The following is a 21278-nucleotide window of genomic DNA, read 5'->3' as shown; positions in this document are numbered from 1 at the left end:
TTTTTTTTTCTTACATTTTCTTGACGAAACCCAAGAAGCTTGACGAAATCTTACTTCTCACATTGGAATTCACATTGGAATTCACAGTGGAAGGTGGGCCACCGGCAACGAAATGAAATGTGGGCCACCAGCAATGAAATGACCGCTCACATATCTGTCCATCCGTCCACGAGGCTGTAATTCTTGTGCTATAAGCAAGACTGGCGCCAGTCTGCCGCCAGTCTTGTCATCTTCGGGACTAACCCCGCCAACCGAGCTAAAAATCTTGGCGCCAGTCTTTGTTTACGTGAATTGAAGTAGATTCGCTTTGATACCTAAAAATGGGTACTCCGATTACAATGGAGCAAACCCAAGAAAACCGTATGTTGAAGTGGACAAGGGTTACTTTATAACTCAAATACATAATCCCAGGCCTAGAATTCAAATGAATACTTTAAAAGAAAAATAATATGGTGTAGAATAGTTCAAAAATATGAAGGAAAATCAAGGTCCACATACCATTAAACTATTACTATTATTTGTAAAGGGAAAATCCAAAAATTATATTAAAAACTAATTAATGGAAAAAAATTTAGAAAAAAACCCAATCCACCCCGTTTTTAATTCAGTCGGTGTATGAATACATAATTTGGCGGTGTATGAGTACCGTCATCTTATAACGGAGGATTAACCCCCGAATAGGTGGTGTTTTATTTAGAAAACCTATTATCTGTGTTTTATCTCTTAAATTAAGTTGTGTATGGAACAATGGGTATGTAATTGGTTGTAATGGAGGAATGCCGTAAAGAGCTGGTCATTTCTTCGAAAATGGTTGCATTGTTATTCGACCCACAGCTAAAAGGGGGAAAATGGGTAGCCTGTTGTTGTAATGCGGGAAACACATAAAAGGCTGGTATTTTATTGGAAAAAATCATTGTTATTATTGTATTAGGAAAAAAATGTCTGTCTACGGAAATGGGTACTCTGTTCTCATATTCCTGCCGAACCCGTCCACAGCTGGTCTTCTACAGCGGAGTAGTGCAATTCAGAAATATGCATGCCATTTGGTTCTTCTAATTTTCCCAAATAAAAATTTAGATGCAGTGCCAGCTGTGACTTATTATCGCACTAACCCAAGTTAGGTTGGTTAACCGTGGTCCGCAAAAGGATGCCTGAGAGGGGTCAAACTGCTCTTAACCACTCAGTCCATGCACTGCAAGCTCCTCCATTTAAACCCAGGTCCGTCATCCTTATCTCCTCCTATAAGAGCTTCCCGAAACTAAACTTCTTCCTTGCATGCCCATTGACTTCCGCATTGGTTTGGCACAACAGCCTTCGCTATAAAAGGGCCGCTTCAGTTGTTTACCACCTGTAAGACGTAAGTAGACGAAAGAATAGCTTCGTTCTGCATTTTCTAACCCCTGAACCGACCAGGCTCGTCGTACCAAAATCCTTTTCCATACTGACTCATGGCACTTGGACGATTTCCTCAAATACATGTCCTCAACAACGGAGGCATGGTCGGCTACTTTCAAGATGAGGTGTTACCACTTCACCACATTGGAGTGAAGTGGATAGTTGAGGAAGCCCTGGTTCGGTTAGATAGGTTTCCCGGAGCGGAGTTTCCACAGTCGATGCTGGTGTCTTGCATCCCCGTTCGCAACCCCATTGCGAACGAGGAAGTATTCCGGTCGCTGGTCAAGTGGCGCCGCCGTCCACTCCCCCTTATGCAGAACCTGAAGGCGTTTTATATCATGACCTACAATGCATGGTTTGCGGGCAAGGAGGAATTTGTTGCACATTTCCTGGGTCTAAAACCACTGCTCCATACCGACGTCTGGATCCTCTTCGGCGCCAACTTTGAAGACTGGTCTGTAACAAGGTTTCTGGCTGACCAGGGGTACCCCGCTAGTATGACACGGAACGTTGCCATTGCGGACAACCTTCACACCGCAACCATTTGCTGGAATCCATCAGCTGTAGAGATCACGTTTGAAGACAGAGATGCTATTGACAGCCTTGTCCTCACTGTGCGCCGCAGAAAATACCGCAGCTTTCTGAGGGTAGCTACCACGGTTGCCTCCTTAAACCCTATGTTTGGTCTTATTGTGGAGCGTTTCGAGTGAAGGTTCGCAGGTACGGCGGTGTGCTTTTAATTTTTTTGTTGAAGATCATATTTGGATGGTGGGTGGTTGTTTGTTCATGGCCCTTGCTGTTGTTGGGCGTACCATGCATGGTTTTGATTGTTAGCGTATCAAGGGTAGGGGTTAGGGGATGATAATATGCAAGGCCTGAAAATTAGGAGTGCACCGTTTGTCGGATATGTAAGCGATGGTACTTACACCCAAATATATAAGTAAGAACTTGTTTCGTCGTTCAACTCCACAAATTTTCCAATTTAACCTAACAATGCTGTGCCACATCCCACTTTGTTGTACGTAACCTTCAGCTTGTTCAGTTGCCTGGCTAAGCTGAAGTTCATATTTAACAACGCAGCGATTGCCATCCCACTGACTAATGACGTTCATCGATCAATCAACGATCCGTAGTACCTCATCCGCACACACATTTCGTGGGACAAAGGGAACAGGGCATGCCGAAAAACCACATAATGCAGAATGTCAAAATAAACCAAATACGGAAACCGAGTATGTTATATAACGCAAAATCACCATTTAAACAGTAACACTCCGCCGGTTGGCCGAAAAACCACATGCGGCAACCACCGGTTGACAACGGAGGGACAAAAGGCATAAGGAGCACAGCAGTGGCAACCACAAATACAAGAGGCTGTAAACGAGCCTTAATGGCCATTCTATCCTTACGGACACCATAGTCCAGTACTGTAGGGGGGGTTTGGAGGGAATGCAATCAACGCGAACACATGAATTCACGGTTTCAGAACCAGAAGAAGGACTACCGCCACCACAGCTACCACAGCAATGTTAAGGATGGTCACGTTCCTTTGCATGCTTCTCAGTTCAGCTATGATGGCAGACACCTCCGCCGCGGGTGTATTAGGAAAAACGGGGGCGGTACTTGACGGGGGGGCGGGATCGGGAACTTCAAACCCCGTTGCTCGTGCAAACTCATCACACCAGCCAATGAACGTTCGACAGGGCCTCTGCAATACAACTACCTTAGCAATCCGAAATTAATGGAAGAAACAGTTCTACCGAAGAACATACCAGGGCGTTAGCGCAGCGATAGTAGTGGCGCCCCCTGTTTGCTTCAGACTTCCAGACAACCCGAACTGCACAGCTTCGACCACAATTGCAATATAATGTAGGCCACACCGTGCTATTGACCGACCCGGCTGAAGACGAAGAAGCCATTCGCAAAGGTTAATCTCCTCCGCGACACCGCCTAACTTTATCTCTGCGAAACACAAGGACACGGCGCTCCCACGGTGTCGACGGACAGCAGCTTTAACAAGAATTTGGGGGTTGGAGGGAATAGGTTTTCGCCAACAGTAGTCAACACATTTGTTTGCTTATTTGGGTGTGGATGAGGTTATTGCTTGGTTCAGTACTTGGAGTCTCCCATCATGTATAGTTGATGTTTCGGAACGAATACAATAAATATGAATAATCTCACTATCCTCCCCTGAGGTTGATTTAAATTTCAGTGGCATCCCATCCCATTTAACAGAAATTTCACTGACCTCCCTTACTCTATTGCGTTTTTTGGTAACAACGCAGTCCAAATCTGATTACAATATTATTTTCATGTGTGAGAAGGTATTTTTATTCCATGGATGCCCCTTTGGTCCTTGTATTGGTAGAAGATTGAAAGAAGAATAAATTATTAGAATGATTACTAAAGTTGAGGGGTTATAAGTACAAAAAAATTTTTTTGTAAGCACCGGATGTGCCAGGAAAAATGCCGAGTTTGACAAATTTTAAGTGAACTAGTAGGTTATCTATTTAACATAAAATAAGTAAGTAATTAAACTAATTAAATGCAAGAGAGAGAGAACTAATTAAATGGAAGAAACTCGTAATAGAGGAAACCTATGCAAAACGAATATTAGTATATCAGCTTATAAATTGTACTCACGTAAACTAATTGACAATTCCAAAAGCTGGTTGGTAATTACATTTAACGACAATAACAGAAATTTAATATGTAATGAAGGTGATTAAAAAATTATTACTGCTAGGCGGCAATAGAAGAAGTAATTTGGCGCCAATTTTTGAAAGTTAAATTTATGTATTTAACATAAATTGAATATGTGAAAGTTAAAATAAGAAAACGAAATTGCGCATGACATACCAGCTCTATATGGCAAACATTGTACCTTCTTTGTATGGGAAACATACCAGCTCTTTATAGGAAATATTGGTTAAATAGCGGACGGTGGAAAACTAGTATGTTTTGAACCAAATTTTTGTGGCAAACATACTAGCTCTTTATAGCAGCAACTACCGGCCAAGACAGAACTAGTATGGTTTTTATTTCACATAACAATAATTATATGACGGTTTAGGAAAATTTGAACAAACAACGCATACTATACCAGCTCTTAAAAATAAAGTGGCATGTTTTGTAGTACGTTAAGTTTCAGATTTTTTTTTGGAAACATACCGAAAGTTTTATAGGGAACAAGGGTTTAGTAGCGGACGTAACTTGTAACCTAGTATGTTTTCAATTCAATTATAGTATTTAATTTTATTAGTTTTATAACAAAAGTATTACTGCTGGAAAAGCCTCACCAAATCGTGGTCCCAGTCTGTAAAGTATCACTTTGTAGTATAAGACCAGCTCTTTATGGTCTTCCTGCATTATAATAACAGAGTACCCTTTTTTCCATAAATAAATATATTTATCGGATAATATAAAAAATAAACTCGATTTACAATAAAACTGATGCTCTTTATGGCTCTCCTTTATTATAAGAAAAGAGTACCCATTTTTTCGATTACAAATTTATTTATCGGATTAAATGAAAATAAACAAGTTCTTGAATAAAACGCGAGCTCTTTTTGGCTATCGTCCATAAAATATCCATTTCATGATTTTTCCATAAGCTAATTCGGGGGAGGTTTCTGAGGGTATCCCTTATAATATATGTGTATATAATATTAATAAATTATATAAAAACATAATTACAATTGTTAATATCAATAGATTGTAATCTGCTGCCAAAGTAATTTGGCTTCCGCATAACCCGATTCGGAATACACGCTCCAGTACCGAAACGGGTTGATTTTCCAATATGTAAATCGGGTTTGCCTCCCCTCCACGCCCGTCCCCGCCACATCAATTATCCCACAAAAAGCTTGTCTTACTTGAACTTCTCATCGTTTTTCCTGTTTAGCCCATCAACGCCTCCGCCGTTGTGTAAACACACTGAACAGTGTCGGTTTAAACTTTCCCCCCCCAAAGTGTGGAATTTCGAGCGTTACAGAGGAAAAACACCAGCTCTTTATGGCATTTACCCAAACATTTGTCAACACCAGCTCTTTGTGCGTCTTCTCAATTAATGGGTTCGGGTTACGACGTTCGTGGCAGCATACGAGGAGTGAGTCTGGACAAGTTTGAAGGACGCGACCTTTTGGTTGCCATTTACCCCGTTCGTGGCAGCATACGAGGAGTCAGTGTGGATATGCATCGGACGCGACCTTTTGGTTGCCATTTACCCCGCCCGACCTGTCTGCCAAATCTGTGCTACCGGCTTCTACGAGTTGGTTGACGACCACAGGTACGAACTAACCCTCCCTGTTTATCACTGTGGAACCTCCTTTGCTATGCGATTAACGCCCGTAAATTTACGATGTACGTGTAGTTCATGACTGTTCATCTTCCCTTGCTATCGGTGTATTGTTACGGTTCTGATGAATTGACCGTATTGACACATACGTTGGTTGGTTTGAAAAAATGTTACGGATGACAGTTTTTTGACGACAGAATGTTGCGTCGTTTGCAGGAGAAGTCGCCACTTTCCCATTTCTGTTCGAACGAACGCTAAGGTTAGTCGGATGTCCAGAAACAGTGGGATATTACACCTGATCTATCATTTTTGGATTTTATGAGGAAGTAGTTTTTGTTTGAAGTTTACTCCATTCTTGGGGCTTTCAGGGATTCACTAAACTGTGCCCAGTAAAAGGAGTTAACCGGTCATGGCCAACGCACAAAAACGGAGTTCACGAACCTCCATCCTCTCCCTTCCAACCGAGGTGCTATCCGAGGTGCTTGCACGTGTCGCGTCTTCTTCATCCGCTGATCTTTTCCGGGCAAAACTGTGGTTCGTTCTGCTATGGATGATACAAACTGGAAGAGGCGTATTCTTGTTCCATTCTGTGCTTTTCGTTTTAGTTTAATGGATCATTTCTATTATTTTGCAGCTGTAAGTTGTTCAACGAAGTTTCCGAGGCAAAGAACATTTACCAGCGGGTGTCCCTCGACAGGTTTGAAATCGTTCCGTGGCCAAAAAACCACAAAGTGTCGAGGTTCTTGAAGAAGTGCAGACAAAGCAAAAATCCAGAAGCCTTGTACCGAAAAGGAGTGGTAAGTTGGGTTGCTTTGGAACGTAAGACGCAATAGTCATGGGAAAATTCGGTAATGTTTTAAATGGAATAGTAATGAACTAACATTCCATAACCATACTTGAGTTACAAAATTTCTACACCAAGCTCACATCATCTCTTTCATTTGAGCTTCAATGTGATTTTGGTCAGCACACTTCACCCAAAAGATTGGCGTACAACAGGTTACTGCAGCTTTGGGCCCCAGTAAATAACTGTTGTCTCGCCGCCACTGTTCTGCCTGCACTTTTAAACTTTTTCGTTACTCATACATTTCGCAAGACTGTAATATCAACCTTGGAACTGCTTAGGTTGATTTTTTTTCGGATAAGCACGAGGACTCAGCATTGGAAAACCTGGAAGAAGCTGCTAATTCAGGCCATGCCGATGCTGCATATGCGTTGGGAATAATTTACATCTTTGTTGGTGGGGACGAGTTAAAGCGCAAAGGTATGAGACTGCTCATGAAATCCAGACTTCTTCAAGGCAGAGTGAATCTTTGCCGTCAGAATTTGCGAGCGCTGCTGAGGATGATATGGGTCAAGAATCCTGTGTTTCTAAACCCAACGCCCATTTGTTGTGCCATGACACATGAGAGGAAAACATCTTCATGGCCTATGCATCCCGATGAAGTGGAGGAGAGTACATGTGAAGGGTGCGCTTGCGATGAAGAAATTCGAGCAATTTGTGCTGCCCTGCCATATCGTTAGTGTGTAAGATTGAATGTTGACAACACATCGTTACGCTTTTTTTATGTTTGCCAACTGAATTGACCGCTACTTCTTACTCTCTTAATATTACTGGTATGAAAACATAAACAGCTTATCTTGGCCCTTGTATGTTCTGACATTTTCTCGACAAAACGCCGTTGTAGACAAACGTGTATGAAATGTAAGAATAAAGGATGATAGTTAGAAGGTAAAGAGGGAACTCCTCAGCAGTGATCTACGTGACGGATACTGTAGTGAAGTGAGAAGTTTACTAAGTACAAACGAAATGGTGGTTGATTAGATACTGCAAAACAATTTACTTATGGAAAAAAGGGTACTCTGTTCTTATAATGGAGGCAAGCCATAAAGAGCTTGTCTTTTAAGACAATGTGATACTACGATGAATAGACCACGATTTGATTTATGAAATTATCCAAAGAAAATTGCTGAATGATTTTGTCAACTTAATTAATTAATTATTATACATATTCATATAATGCATTATATAATTATGCTAATCTTTAATTTTATATTACTATATACACATATATATTATAATTATATGCACATATAAAATACATTTATAAATATATTTAAATAGTAATATGTAAATATATACTATAACAGTATTTATAATATACATTTATAAAAAATTTTAATTAATGTATAATATACTGTATAGTGATATAATATATTAGTATAATTATACAATGCATAACAAAAAATATATAATAATGACATAATTTTCTTTGCATAATTTGATAATCCAAATCGTGGTCCCAGTCTGTAAAGTATCACTTTGTAGTAAAAGACCAGCTCTTTATGGTCTTCCTGCATTATAATAACAGAGTACCCTTTTTTCCAGAAATAAATATATTTATCGGATAATATAAAAAATAAACTCGATTTACAATAAAAGTGATGCTCTTTATGGCTCTCCTTTATTATAAGAAAAGAGTACCCATTTTTCCGTAAACAAATTTATTTATCGGATGAAATGAAAATAAACAAGTTGTTGAATAAAACGGGAGCTCTTTTTGGCTATCGTCCATAAATTATCCATTTCATGATTTTTCCATAAGGACATTCGGGGGAGGTTTCTGAGGGTATCCCTTATAATATATGTGTATATAATATTAATTAATTATATAAAAGCATAATTACATTTGTTATTATATAGATTGTAATCTGCTGCCAAAGTTATTTGGCTTGCGCATAACCCGATTCGAATACACGCTCCAATACCGAAACGGGTTGATTTTCGAATATGTAAATCGGGTTTGCCTCCCCTCCACGCCCGTCCCCGCCTCATCAATTATCCCACAAAAAGCTTGTCTTTCGTGAACTTCTCATCGTTTCTCCTGTTTAGCCCATCAAAAGCTCCGTTGTTGTGTAAACACACTTAACAGTTTCGGTTAAAGCTTTCCCCCCCCTTTCTGAAATTTGGAGCTTTTCGAAAAGTTTTTCGCGGCAAGGTCGAAGAAGAAGTAGATTTATCGCGTTCGCTTCCTCTGTTGCTCAAAGTACTCAACAATTGAATCGCATCCCGGAGCAAGCATAGGCAGTAACATGGAGGCCTGTATGAGTCTTCCAGTGTATGCAGGCATGTGGGTCGACGTAGAAGCTCTCGCTGGTGAGTGTATTGATATCACGGAATATCTGAATGCCCAAAATTTGTTAAATTTGATGGCAAATAATGACAAGTGCTATGATGCGATGGTTAGGGAATTCTATGCTAACTGTAGGGCAAATAAGCAGAAGTCAGTTCTGCGTTCAGTCGTTAGGAATGTAGAAGTGTCAGTGTCTACCGAGGTTTTGTGTTCAGAGTTTGGGTTGGTTGACAGTGGATACACTGTTGACTATAAACGGATTAGCGCAAAGAATGTAGATAAGGTTGCTGTGAAGGGGTACAATGACCTAGAATTTCTTGGAGAGATTAGGCAAAATGGTGACAGAGTTATGAACACGGGGAAAAAAACTAAGTTTTATGCGCCGTATATGAAAGTGTTGCCACGGCTGTTACATCTGATAATAACTCATAACATTTTACCCAAAGCCGGAAGTATCACTTCCATTAGTGCATTAGAAAGAGTTATATTGTGGCATATGTTACACAAACAACCCGTCAACATAGCCAATTTGATCATTGCAACAATGCTCAACAGGATTAGGAAGATTAAGAGCAGGGAGAATAAGAGAACACATCTCCCATTTGGTATGTTGCTGACCAGGCTCTTTAGGCGCTTTAATGTGCCATTCTTGGCTGACCATGTTGACAGAGGATTTTACGCCCAAAATATGGGAGTATCGTACTTCAAAAAACTGGCATTCAAAGCTGAAGATGGTGGTTGGATGTGGAAGAAATCCTATACCTCTGATGCTGTCATTGGTGAGACTGGGGACGCGAATAGAAAAGTTGAAGAAATAAATAAGATGGATAAGGGGGGGAAGTGTGCTGGGGTCGAGGTGGGGCCGGTTGTGGGGGAAAAGGCACACCTTCAAGATGTTGTCATACTGTCTGAACAAACCAGAAAAGGGGCAAGTGTATGTGACAAAGTTATTTTACTCCTTTTTGTTTCTTCTTCTCGATGGCAACACAGGAGCATAACCCAATATTTGTATGACTAGGTTGCGGATAAAGTGACACAAATTTTACAAAGGGTTGGTGCCATCGAAGTGAAGGACTGCGGAATTGAGAAATTGCCATTTCTACGAGATGTAAGACATGCTCTTGCACTCTCATGTAATCCCCTTTTTATATGCTAATACCTTTATTGTCCAGTGTCTACCACAAGCTTCCGGCGTAGCACCTGATGAATTGAAAGAAGCCGTACGCTTTCATGTCAGAGAACTCGTCCCGCAGATGTATGTTAAAGTGTCGGTATTTTCTTTGGCTAACACTGATCTCGCTTTCATCTGATTATTGTAATCATGTCAATCATTGTTCACAGCTGTGTGAGTACACTAGATAGGCAGCATCTCTTTGATATTACAAGAGAAGAACTGGAGGAAGTGATGCTTCAGGACACACTAATCAGTGACAAAGTAAGTTTTTTATGCGATTGCACAGGCCTACCTTGTTCACTAATCTCGCTAAAAATTGTCCACTCGATGTTGAATGTTTGAATTTGTTCCATTCTGTGAAGGTTGTGACCCAGTACCTTCACTTACTCCAGAAAGAATATAAGCAATTCGTTTTCTTCAATCCTATGTTTTGGGTACGTAACGAAAATTATTGTATGTGCTGTTGTGCCTTGCAAAATGTGGACCTAATACTTGCTTCTCAATCACTTGGTTGTAGCTTAAATGCGTGTTAGACTATCCATGCATATCTCCCGCAACCAAAAAGACATTCGTTGATCAAAGCAATGACGACTATCAGTCAAATCCTGAAAAGGTAAACATTAGCTATCATTCTCGCCTTAACATTCTTATACAATATGAGTAGCAGCTGCATGTTAGTGGAATTGGATTTAGCCTAACATGCCTTAGCTTTTAACACATTCAACATTGCTTGTTGTATGCGATTGCAGATTTTTTTCCCAATCATTTATTCAAATCATTGGTTGCTCATGATTGCACATGTCAAGGACAAACAGGTGTACATTGTTGATTCTATGGACAATTACAAAACCATCTACCAAGGTTTGATGCAATCTGTGGTGAGTATACTCCAAAAGCGTACCTTAGCTTCGTTTCCGAAGAAGGTAACATTTTTCTAACATTCGAAACCTGCTGTATTTATTTCCTTTTTTAGGAATGGATTTTGATGGAAATTTTCCACGAAAATCAACCCTGGACATTTATTCTTGTAAAACACAAACTAAAACAGACAGACGGGGCGAGTTGCGGGGTTTTCACTTTGAAGTTTGCGCAATGTTGGGCAAAGGGGTGTCGGCCAGAATTTGTAAGTGCACACATTGACAACCCCTTGTGGCAAGCTGACTCTATTGCGTCTGACATTGTTTCTGAATGTATGTACAGCTTGATGTTGTCATTGCTAGAAAATTTATTGCCTGGGAGATCGCTTTGGGTAAACTTGCGGACCCATTCGCTTATGCTGCTTTCCTGATAGAAAATAAACAGGCACATGAGGCTGTAACCAGAGGAGATTTGCAAGATCATGCTACCAAGGATGTGGGCCATCAGGAAACAGGGAACGGTACATTATGTCTCGCCTTTACTGTAATTGGTTCGTTGCATATGAAGGCAATATTAAATTTTAAATTCTTTAGGGCTGTAGCAAATTATTGGTACGAAATTAATCATTGTATAAAGGAAACCATAAAAAGTGTATGTACCTCTGTTCCGATGCATCTCCTTGTGACACCATTGTAATAAATCCTCGGCCCCAGAACTTTGCTTTACACTTTCCATTTCCTCTTGTTTGATTTCTCATTATGACATTCAAATTTGATCTCACATGCACAATCCATGTGCTGAAATGCTGTATGCCTTCATTTTTTCCCCAGCCGAAGGTACAAGGGTGAAAAAAAACCCGCCAGAACTTGCGTCCAGCAATGATTCAAAGAAGAAGCTTCTTATTCTTGATTTGAATGGAGTGCTTCTGGGCAGTGCATTTACAAGGATGACCAGAAATCGGGACTTTAACTTCAGACCACATTGCCGTGAATTTTTGCAGGTCTGTCTGTCATATTTTGAGGTCGCTGTTTGGTCATCAAAGCTAAGGTATCCGCCAACCTATATTTCAATTACTTGATTAACTAGAACGTCCACAAGTTTTTCTGTTGTTCCCTTAATTCAAGACAGTTGTGTTTTCTGCAGCCACAACATTCAACCAGTGTTGGACAGTCTATCCAAAAAAATGAATGAACGTTTGGAGCAGAGACTGTTATTTGTTTGGGTGAGATGTCATTCACAAATTACTTCGATTGTGTGTAGTCAGTCCGTGTGTAAGACTTCTGATAAATCAAAGTCGGGAACAATCAATATTGTGCAGGATCAGTCGCGGTGCACTATGACACAAACCAGGCTTAGGGAAAATCCAGACAAAACGGTGATGTTTAAGGACCTGAAACGTGTGTGGGGAGAATATAAGTCGTACAACAGCTCTAACACGATATTAGTCGATGATTCTCCGTATAAATCCGTCCTTAATTCTGTAAGTGCACCATACGGGAACTGATCGTTATGTTGTATATGTTCCAGTATGCACAAACAACATGATCAGGCCTAACTGTTTCCATATTACTCGTTCTTCAGCCGTACAATGCCATCTTCCCCACCTCTTATACATGTTACACTGTAGAAGACAATTATTTGGGTAAGACCTGGTCTTTTTGGCTTTGAAATGTGGCTTTTGCTACGGAAGAGCATCCGTTCAAAGATTGGCCTGACACAAAACTTATTTGCAGATCCTGAAGGAGATTTTGTAGGACACCTGAAGAAATTGGCCCGTGCTGATAATGTACAAGATTTCATTAAGCAAAACCGTTTTGGACAATCACCCGTAACAGAAGGCAGTGTGGATTGGAACTTTTATGTTAATGTTGTCAGCAAGCTTGGACTGCAGAACACAGCAAAGCAAGTGACGCGCAAACGGGAAGCCCCAAACATATATCCTCCGGAGGTATTTAGATGCATTCATGTTCAGGACTATGTTGACAATAGTTCATTTCGTTTTTTTGATAGCTAAAATTGCGTCTGATCATATGCACAGACCAAGAAAAAAAGGAAAATTTGAAAGCATGAGGAAGATCAGTTTATGGGCCGTTCACTGTACGGAAGCTTCTCCAAACCATTGGAAGGAGAGAACCTATCTTCTGATGGGACACACAGGTTAAAAACTTTTGTGCTTTAGTCAGACACTGGGTCTGTCTAATTCATATATGTTGGTACTACTTTCTTCCCTTCTGTTTTTGTTTGCAAAGGGCCATCGCTGAGTTTTTTTATGCAAATTCTAAAAATGTCGAAGTTGGGAATGACGTATGTTGTATGCAGGTTCCCGAATGCACATGAGGAAAAATTATCAGATAAAATTTGTAATTGCTGTCAAATGCAGGATGCGTCAGCCATATACTTCAGACCACATTGGCATGTAGTAAGTTTAGCCTGTTCTCATTCTAATTGTTTGTTGGCAACTTATCGTCTAAACATTAAGGATCTAAATGTCACTCACTAAATCTGCCCGTCTGGTTAACCTCTCGGATACGTGCAATACTAACAGTTGGTCAGGGAGCAATGGTTGACATTAATTGAGCTAGGCTCCTTGCTTTGCGTCTGTACCAAAATAAAGTCCACCAATGGAATCTTCAAACCCAACACGAAGTCTGTATGAGTAATGTATTCCTTTAGCTAACCCCTGGTTGAATATGTACTTCGATAGGGAAAATTAGCTGCTGGACTAGGAGCTTAAGATTGCCTCACTTTTGAATGGGGATGTCTATGCTGCTGACAGGCTTGGAGAACTTACAATACATTTCTGGGCCTGTATTGATGCATTCGTTGTACAAATTGGAATACGTTATTGAAGGGATGCACATGACGCAGGCACAGATGTTTCCCATCATGCAAATATATATGTCCATATATTTATAATATATATGTGTATGTAGTAATAATATATTATATAATTATATTTGTTATTACAAATATAGTAATATATACTAAAAATTATACTTATTAATATATAATATTCTCTAGAATTATAAAAAATATTAGTACAATTACACAGTGTATTAAATAAAAATATATTATAATTTTTTATATAAATAAATAAACTAATTCTAAATTTTTTGGGATAATTTCATAAACCAAATAGCGGTCACTTCCGTAATGTATCACTTTCCCATAAAAGGCCAGCTCTTTATTACCTTCCTCCATTATAAGAACAATGCACCCATTTTTCCATTAATAGATTCATTTATCGGATAAAATATATGATAGCTCGTTTTGCAATAAAACCCCAGCTTTTTATGGCTTTTCTCCAATATAACAACAGAGTACCCTTTTCCATAAAACAATTTTTTTATCCAATAAAATTAAAATCAATCAGTAAATTATACTAAAATGTATATTATAATTTTTTATATAAATAAATTAACTAATTCTAAATTTTTTGGGATAATTTCATAAACCAAATAGCGGTCACTTCCGTAATGTATCACTTTCCCATAAAAGGCCAGCTCTTTATTACCTTCCTCCATTATAAGAACAATGCACCCATTTTTCCATTAATAGATTCATTTATCGGATAAAATATATGATAGCTCGTTTTGCAATAAAACCCCAGCTTTTTATGGCTTTTCTCCAATATAACAACAGAGTACCCTTTTCCATAAAACAATTTTTTTATCCAATAAAATTAAAATCAATCAGTAAATTATACTAAAATGTATATTATAATTTTTTATATAAATAAATTAACTAATTCTAAATTTTTTGGGATAATTTCATAAACCAAATAGCGGTCACTTCCGTAATGTATCACTTTCCCATAAAAGGCCAGCTCTTTATTACCTTCCTCCATTATAAGAACAATGCACCCATTTTTCCATTAATAGATTCATTTATCGGATAAAATATATGATAACTCGTTTTGCAATAAAACCCCAGCTTTTCATGGCTTTTCTCCAGTATAACAACAGAGTACCCTTTTCCATAAAACAATTTTTTTATCCAATAAAATTAAAATCAATCAGTAAATTATACTAAAATGTATATTATAATTTTTTATATAAATAAATAAACTAATTCTAAATTTTTTGGGATAATTTCATAAACCAAATAGCGGTCACTTCCGTAATGTATCACTTTCCCATAAAAGGCCAGCTCTTTATTACCTTCCTCCATTATAAGAACAATGCACCCATTTTTCCATTAATAGATTCATTTATCGGATAAAATATATGATAACTCGTTTTGCAATAAAACCCCAGCTTTTCATGGCTTTTCTCCAATATAACAACAGAGTTCCCTTTTCCATAAAACAATTTTTTTATCCAATAAAATTAAAATCAATCAGTAAATTATACTAAAATATATATTATAATTTTTTATATAAATAAATTAATTAATTCTAATATTTTTGGGATAATTTCATAAACCAAATAGCGGTCACTTCCGTAATGTATCACTTTCCCATAAAAGACCAGCTTTTTATGACCTTCCTCCATTATAAGAACAATGCACCCATTTTTCCATTAATACATTTATTTATCAATCAGTTCTCTAGTAAAACCCCTTTTCCAATAAAACACCGGCTCTTTATCGATTTCCTCCACTATGAGACAGAGTACCAATATGCCATACTTACTAATTCACTTATCGGATAAAATTTAATTGAACACGGTTTGCAATAAAACACCAGCTATGTATGGCCACTTTATTTGTTCGATAAAATCGGATCGATATTATACTTGAGTGTCATTTACCCGTTAGCATAGAATGCAAAGCAAGAAACTAACCTATTGCAGGTTAAAAGTCCGTGTTAAGACAAATTGTTTCGGATACGTCAAGACACCTAATTCATAAACTCTCGCGATACATAACTTTAATTACCACAAATCAAATATTTCAATCTTTTTTCATTTATTTCTAATGACTGCATACCATGGATCACTGTACGCTACTCATAACCACCCACAAATCTTCTCTTAACTCTCGACCACATGAAGATTGTGGTACTCGTTATCCCCATGGCAAGGTCTCCCCGCACCACCACCGGCGAGTTTGCTCGGTTGAACTTTGCTTTCCCTTCCTCTAATGAAACTCATAGATACACACCAACCGCTTGCCTTGCTATGGCAGCTTTTGGACTCTCTGTCTCCGTCTTCTACATTTTAGGCTACGACGACGTCCATCCGACTATGACACCGCCTAAAACATGGCCCTTTCCACAAAATGCCGCTACTTTGTCTCTCTATCTTGCCACCTTCATCGAACCTCAACTTTATTCATCTCCAACCTCCTGTGCGTGTTCGCTTTCCGCATAATTTGATGACGGACAACGTTGGCATCATCCAGAACCAAAGACAGTGCTACTTTGCGCCGCTCCTGCTCCGAATTGTACTGCACCGATAAATTTGTTACTATCTCCATCGTTCGCAACCAATGCAAGCATACACACTTACTGTTACAGCATACGACGCCATTCCTTTTTCCTTACCTGATTCCATTTCCAGCTTCCAATTCCACTTGATAACATATCCATGTACTTCAGCATCAATAACCCACAATCCCACCTGCATTACAAACCATAACCACATTTTTAGACAACCGTTGCTGAACTATGGAAAAAACTTCCAAACCTATGCACATGCAACTTACGCATTCCGTTGCTGTGGACATGTGGCTGCAGCTTTTATTTTGTACAGCCAAAGGCATGACGAATACTGCCCCTCCAAACCATAAGTCAGCGCTGCTTCCAACCTTTCAATCTGACGGCCATACAAGAAAAACATATGCAATTTTAAGTTTACTGCCACCAATTGTAAAGGTGATGGTCGTGTTCATGAAATGTTTGACAAACCAACTTAGTTTACCACTGTCTCCACGGAGCTGCGCCTATTCATTTCCGTTTGCTCGTCTCCTCTCAATGAATCATAAATTAATACTTCTTCGCTTCCCATGTCCACCACACACATATACCAATGCTCATCGTGCCACATTGGCACGAATATCTGAAGCATAGCAGCGGTTAGTTAGTCATCATCATGGCAATCTGTATCTATTCCATTATGCTACATAACAGGGCAGCTGCTCGTACCTTCTCACACTTTTTTATATTACCTCCTACTTTACATTCCTGTAGATATGTACAGTACAGCTCGTCTGCTGATTTGTTGAACTCCAAAATCTCTTGCTACAACACGACAGTAAAATATGACATTTTAATATGAATGTACGTACTCACAAGCCCCCAACTTTGGCCGAACACTTGTACCTGAAACCAAGTTGGCATGAACCACCATCGCATTGACTGATCGTCAGGACGCCTTTGCTGCCGTGCTGTTTTCATCGCACAATAGCAATTGATTATCTGCACCAAACTCAAGTCACATCACTTCGTCCTCCGTGAAACAGTCCACACAACACCACCCAATTTCAATCCCTCGATTTACTCACATCACATGCCATGGGTTTTTCAGGAAGCAACGACCCCATTGCATCCCGACTTGCTGTCTGCCCCTTAATTGACACCAGTACTTCCCTGTCATTACAACAGCGTACATTAATCTTTTCCCTATGTGTATTACGGTTTCATAATCTACAAACTTGATATCATCATTTTCAATGACTCGAGTTAAAACGGCCAGACTAGGTTCGGTCTTCCTCACTAATACAACCAGCAATCACGGTTTCAATGACTCAATCGGTCCTTAGGGTCATTGAGTTAGCCTAAGGCGGTTATGTACTCACCATAAGGGTCATTGAGTTTTCATTGTACTTCCATTCTCAAACTTCTGGAATACTCACCTTTTATTCTATATGCAACCATGTTACCTACCCTTGCTTTTTATATAAAGGTGGCATGATTGACAGCACACAAATTGTAAGTTTTGTGCTCACTTGTAAACCAATTTTAACTGCTTCGAAGATTTTCGTTCCTATGCCCTCTCCCCTATGGGGATAATCATACTACATATTTAGTCAACCTTATAATTGCAAATACTTTTCTGTCCCCTTTCCCATTGCAATTTCAAATAAAGGATAAAACAAAATAGAACTGTTGATTTAACAAATCCATGATCCAGTACATACCCTTGCGACAGCTGAGTGTCAAACAAGAACTTCAGTATTTTTGCTCGTCCCTCACTCAATTTTCCCCCGATAGATGCTAGCCTCGTTTCCTGCTACCACAAAAATATGTCATCTTTCATTGTCTATAATTTCCCATACTTTAGTAATTCTGGAACGTTGGAATACTCACCTTTGCCAATAAAGCAACGATCTTCGTTTGACACTTGTTCATCACACTGCTATCCATCTGTACATAAAACTACAATTTATACTTTACTTTTCTAATGCTACAAATACCTTGGCACAAACCGATCCATACCTTTATTCTTTTACCTTGCCTTCTGTTTTGTTTGTCTTCCCCCACAGGCTTCTCCGTATTGTCCATCCTTAGTCTCTTTCTACTCCTCCACTTTGTAATTTTCGATGCACTCTTTTCACCCATTACAGTACTATTCGTAGTGACTCTATCATTTTCACTCCTGCTTTTGGACCTAACATCTGGCGTTGTAGGACTCAATTTATGTAACTCACTCCCTCTTTTAACATTACCGCGCCAATCGTCCTTCTGCCCACCCTCCACACCAAGTGCCCGGTTTGTTTTGCACACCCTTCCACTTTCATACATGCTCCTCAGCCTTTCAAAACGACATTCAATCATTGCTTCCATTCTACCAATACTATCCTTCACATCTTTATTACCACATTCAATTTCAATCAGTCTTCTATCAATGTCTTCTCTACAGCTTATGTTATTGTAAAACTGCACATTGCCCTGTCACTACAACCCTTCAGTTTTGTACTACTAGTAACGTCACAAAATGCAGATTGCAATTTCAACAACAATTCACACGAAAGGATTTTACATTACCTGTTCCCCCTCAAATATGTGATTCCTCCTCAATATTCGCACGCTTTCATTAATCTCGTACCTTCCCCAAAATCTTAGCCTCGGCCCTCTCGGCTGGAACTTGCGAAACTCGTCCTCACCCTCGATATAGAATCGTTCCAGATAGTAAATCTGCACGGACAAAAACGCCTACCATCATTTACGGGTCTTTTCTATCAAAGTTTAATTTCATTATTCCAGTAATTCCTATCTCTAATACAAAATGGTGCGTCTTTCTTATACCATCAAGAAAAGTGCACATCCCGCTATTCCGTTGCCGTCTCTATCACGGATGCTCTTCACCAAATTGTCAAGTATGAATTTCGACCAGTTCAAATTTTCCATATTCTCCTCTGTAGCCACTACAGCCACCAGAGCCCGGCTCACTTTGTCATCCAAACTTGGTGCTAACAACCTACCAACAACAAACAATACGAACTTCACTTTGAATTCTAAGCCTTCGTTATGCAAACTACATATACTGTGCCTCAATTCCTCCACTACAATTTCACCGCTATTTATTCTGATATTCAATTCTCTTTCCAACTCTGTATCCATCTCTTGCCTTCGCTTTTCGCTTTCAATATCTTTCCCACGGCTGCTCAAACCAAGTACACATTCCACATCCTCCGCTGTCACCTGTAGACAGTACCCATGAACGTTCAGTGTCCTCCGATCTACATCAAAGTTATCCACCAGCCACTTCAACATCTCTTCGTCAACCTCTACTCCCTTCACATTCAAAATTGACCCGAATCCAAACTCTCTGACAGCCTGCCGCTGCTCATCCGAGATCCAATCCACCATATTCTTCACGGAATGAGTTGAGTGGCTTACCATTGTTTCCGCCGTCCGACGAATGGCCTTCCTTTCACTGCTGCAACGTTTATAATTCGAAGGTGTTCCACTCTCATGCATCAGCGATACTACCATTGTTTCCGCCGTCCGACGAATGGCCTTCCGTTCACTGCTGCAACTTTTAAAATTCGAAGGTGTTCCACTCTGATGCATCGGCGATACTACATTTTCGCTTTCTCCTTCACTGTCCCACTGCATCTCCGAAGCATCTATTTCCGCCGCCAGCTCCATAACAAATCCCTATCTTCTGCTATTCCTCCTGCTCAGGTTTTGGCGCTTTTTCCTTTCTAATACGCCTGCACTCTTTAGCTTATCCAGTAAGCTTCGCGCCTTTTTTCCATGCCGTACTTTCGCGTACAAACCCTCACTTTCCCGGTTGCTTAATTTCGGCCCCTCCACATTTGACATGCCCGGCTGGAGTCCTCTTCAACCCCCAATAGATCTTCCGGTTGCACGTCACAAAAGCCCTTTCCACGTGCCCGCCCAACACACTTCCCCTACCGTTTGTGGCCAAAAATGCTTGAATGTCTTTTCCGTTAACTTTCCACACCTCTGTTTTGACATGTAAACATACCGCAGCAACATCCAACTTCATAATCAGAACTGTAACCGATAAATGTTCATTACGATCAATAAGAAGCTTTGCTAGTTCAACAGTTGATCCTAAGTGACTCATCCCTGCTGAAGGAATAAAAACCAGCTCTGTTTTCTTCATTCCTCTCCTCTTTTCTGTTATTAACTTCAGTAAATGAGTTGATTGAAGATGGAAATAAAGAATATATGCTTTCAAGTGTCTCTTGGCTTTTTATACAAGTCCATGTGAGTATTTTATTGTTGTACTGCAAGACTTCGGTTTTTATAGTTCTATCAGTCCACAATTGTCCAATGAAAAACTATATTTTGACCTGGTAATAAGCAAGTGAAGTCATGGCACACATCACATGAAATCAAACTGCATAAACAACACTCAAATGAATCCATCACAGAAAACAAAGTGAGATTTGAACCATAAGATCCGTCCATTCTCATCACCAAAGCGAAAGGTCAGAAAATAAAGTGAAATGATAAAATTTGTCTGTTGTGTTTTGCAAGAGTTGAACCATAAGATCCGTCCATTCTCATCTCAAAAGCGAAAGGTCAGAAAACAAAGTGAAATGATAAAATTTGTCTGTTGTGTTTTGCAAGGTTTGACAGAAGGGTCCAGTTTTAGTTGTATTTGAAAAGGCTATCTTAGATCTTTGAAAATTTAAAGTTGTTCAGAGCATGGAATAGAGACGAATAAAGGGCAGAAAGAAGCCCGCCTGAAGGAAGGAAAACCGGGGATAGAGTTCCTGGTTCGCAATGAACACAACTTTTTTTCTACCTTACAATGCGCTGTTTTAAGCCTCCTGATTTAGACAGAGAGGCCATATGTTGCGCATGAGGTGGTGTTGGTTGTGATTTGAGCAAAAGATATAAAAAAAAATGGAAGAAACTACAAAACCAAAAATGTGTTAACAAATTTAGCGCATCAGGTGGTGTTGGTTGTGGTTTGGGCAAAAGATATAAAAAAATGGAAGAACTACAAAACCAAAAATGTGTTAAAAAATTTACTACTAAATAGTTTATCAATTGCAA

At 39.4% G+C, this 21278-nt stretch overlaps 1 protein-coding gene across 1 annotated transcript; it reads left to right on the top strand.

The window, feature by feature from the left end:
* Positions 1 to 6101: 6101 nt before the first annotated feature.
* LOC140007194 (putative F-box protein At1g67623) lies at positions 6102 to 7216 on the top strand. Its single transcript, XM_072049887.1, has 3 exons — positions 6102 to 6226; positions 6327 to 6489; positions 6818 to 7216. Exons 1-3 carry the CDS (start codon positions 6102 to 6104, stop codon positions 7214 to 7216), a joined length of 687 nt encoding a protein of 228 aa, XP_071905988.1.
* Positions 7217 to 21278: the final 14062 nt, after the last annotated feature.

The sequence above is a fragment of the Coffea arabica genome, chromosome 5c (genome assembly GCF_036785885.1).
Source record: "Coffea arabica cultivar ET-39 chromosome 5c, Coffea Arabica ET-39 HiFi, whole genome shotgun sequence".
Taxonomy (NCBI): Eukaryota; Viridiplantae; Streptophyta; class Magnoliopsida; order Gentianales; family Rubiaceae; genus Coffea; species Coffea arabica.
Note: the sequence above shows the minus strand (reverse complement) of the source record. Positions and strands in the feature narration are given on the sequence as shown.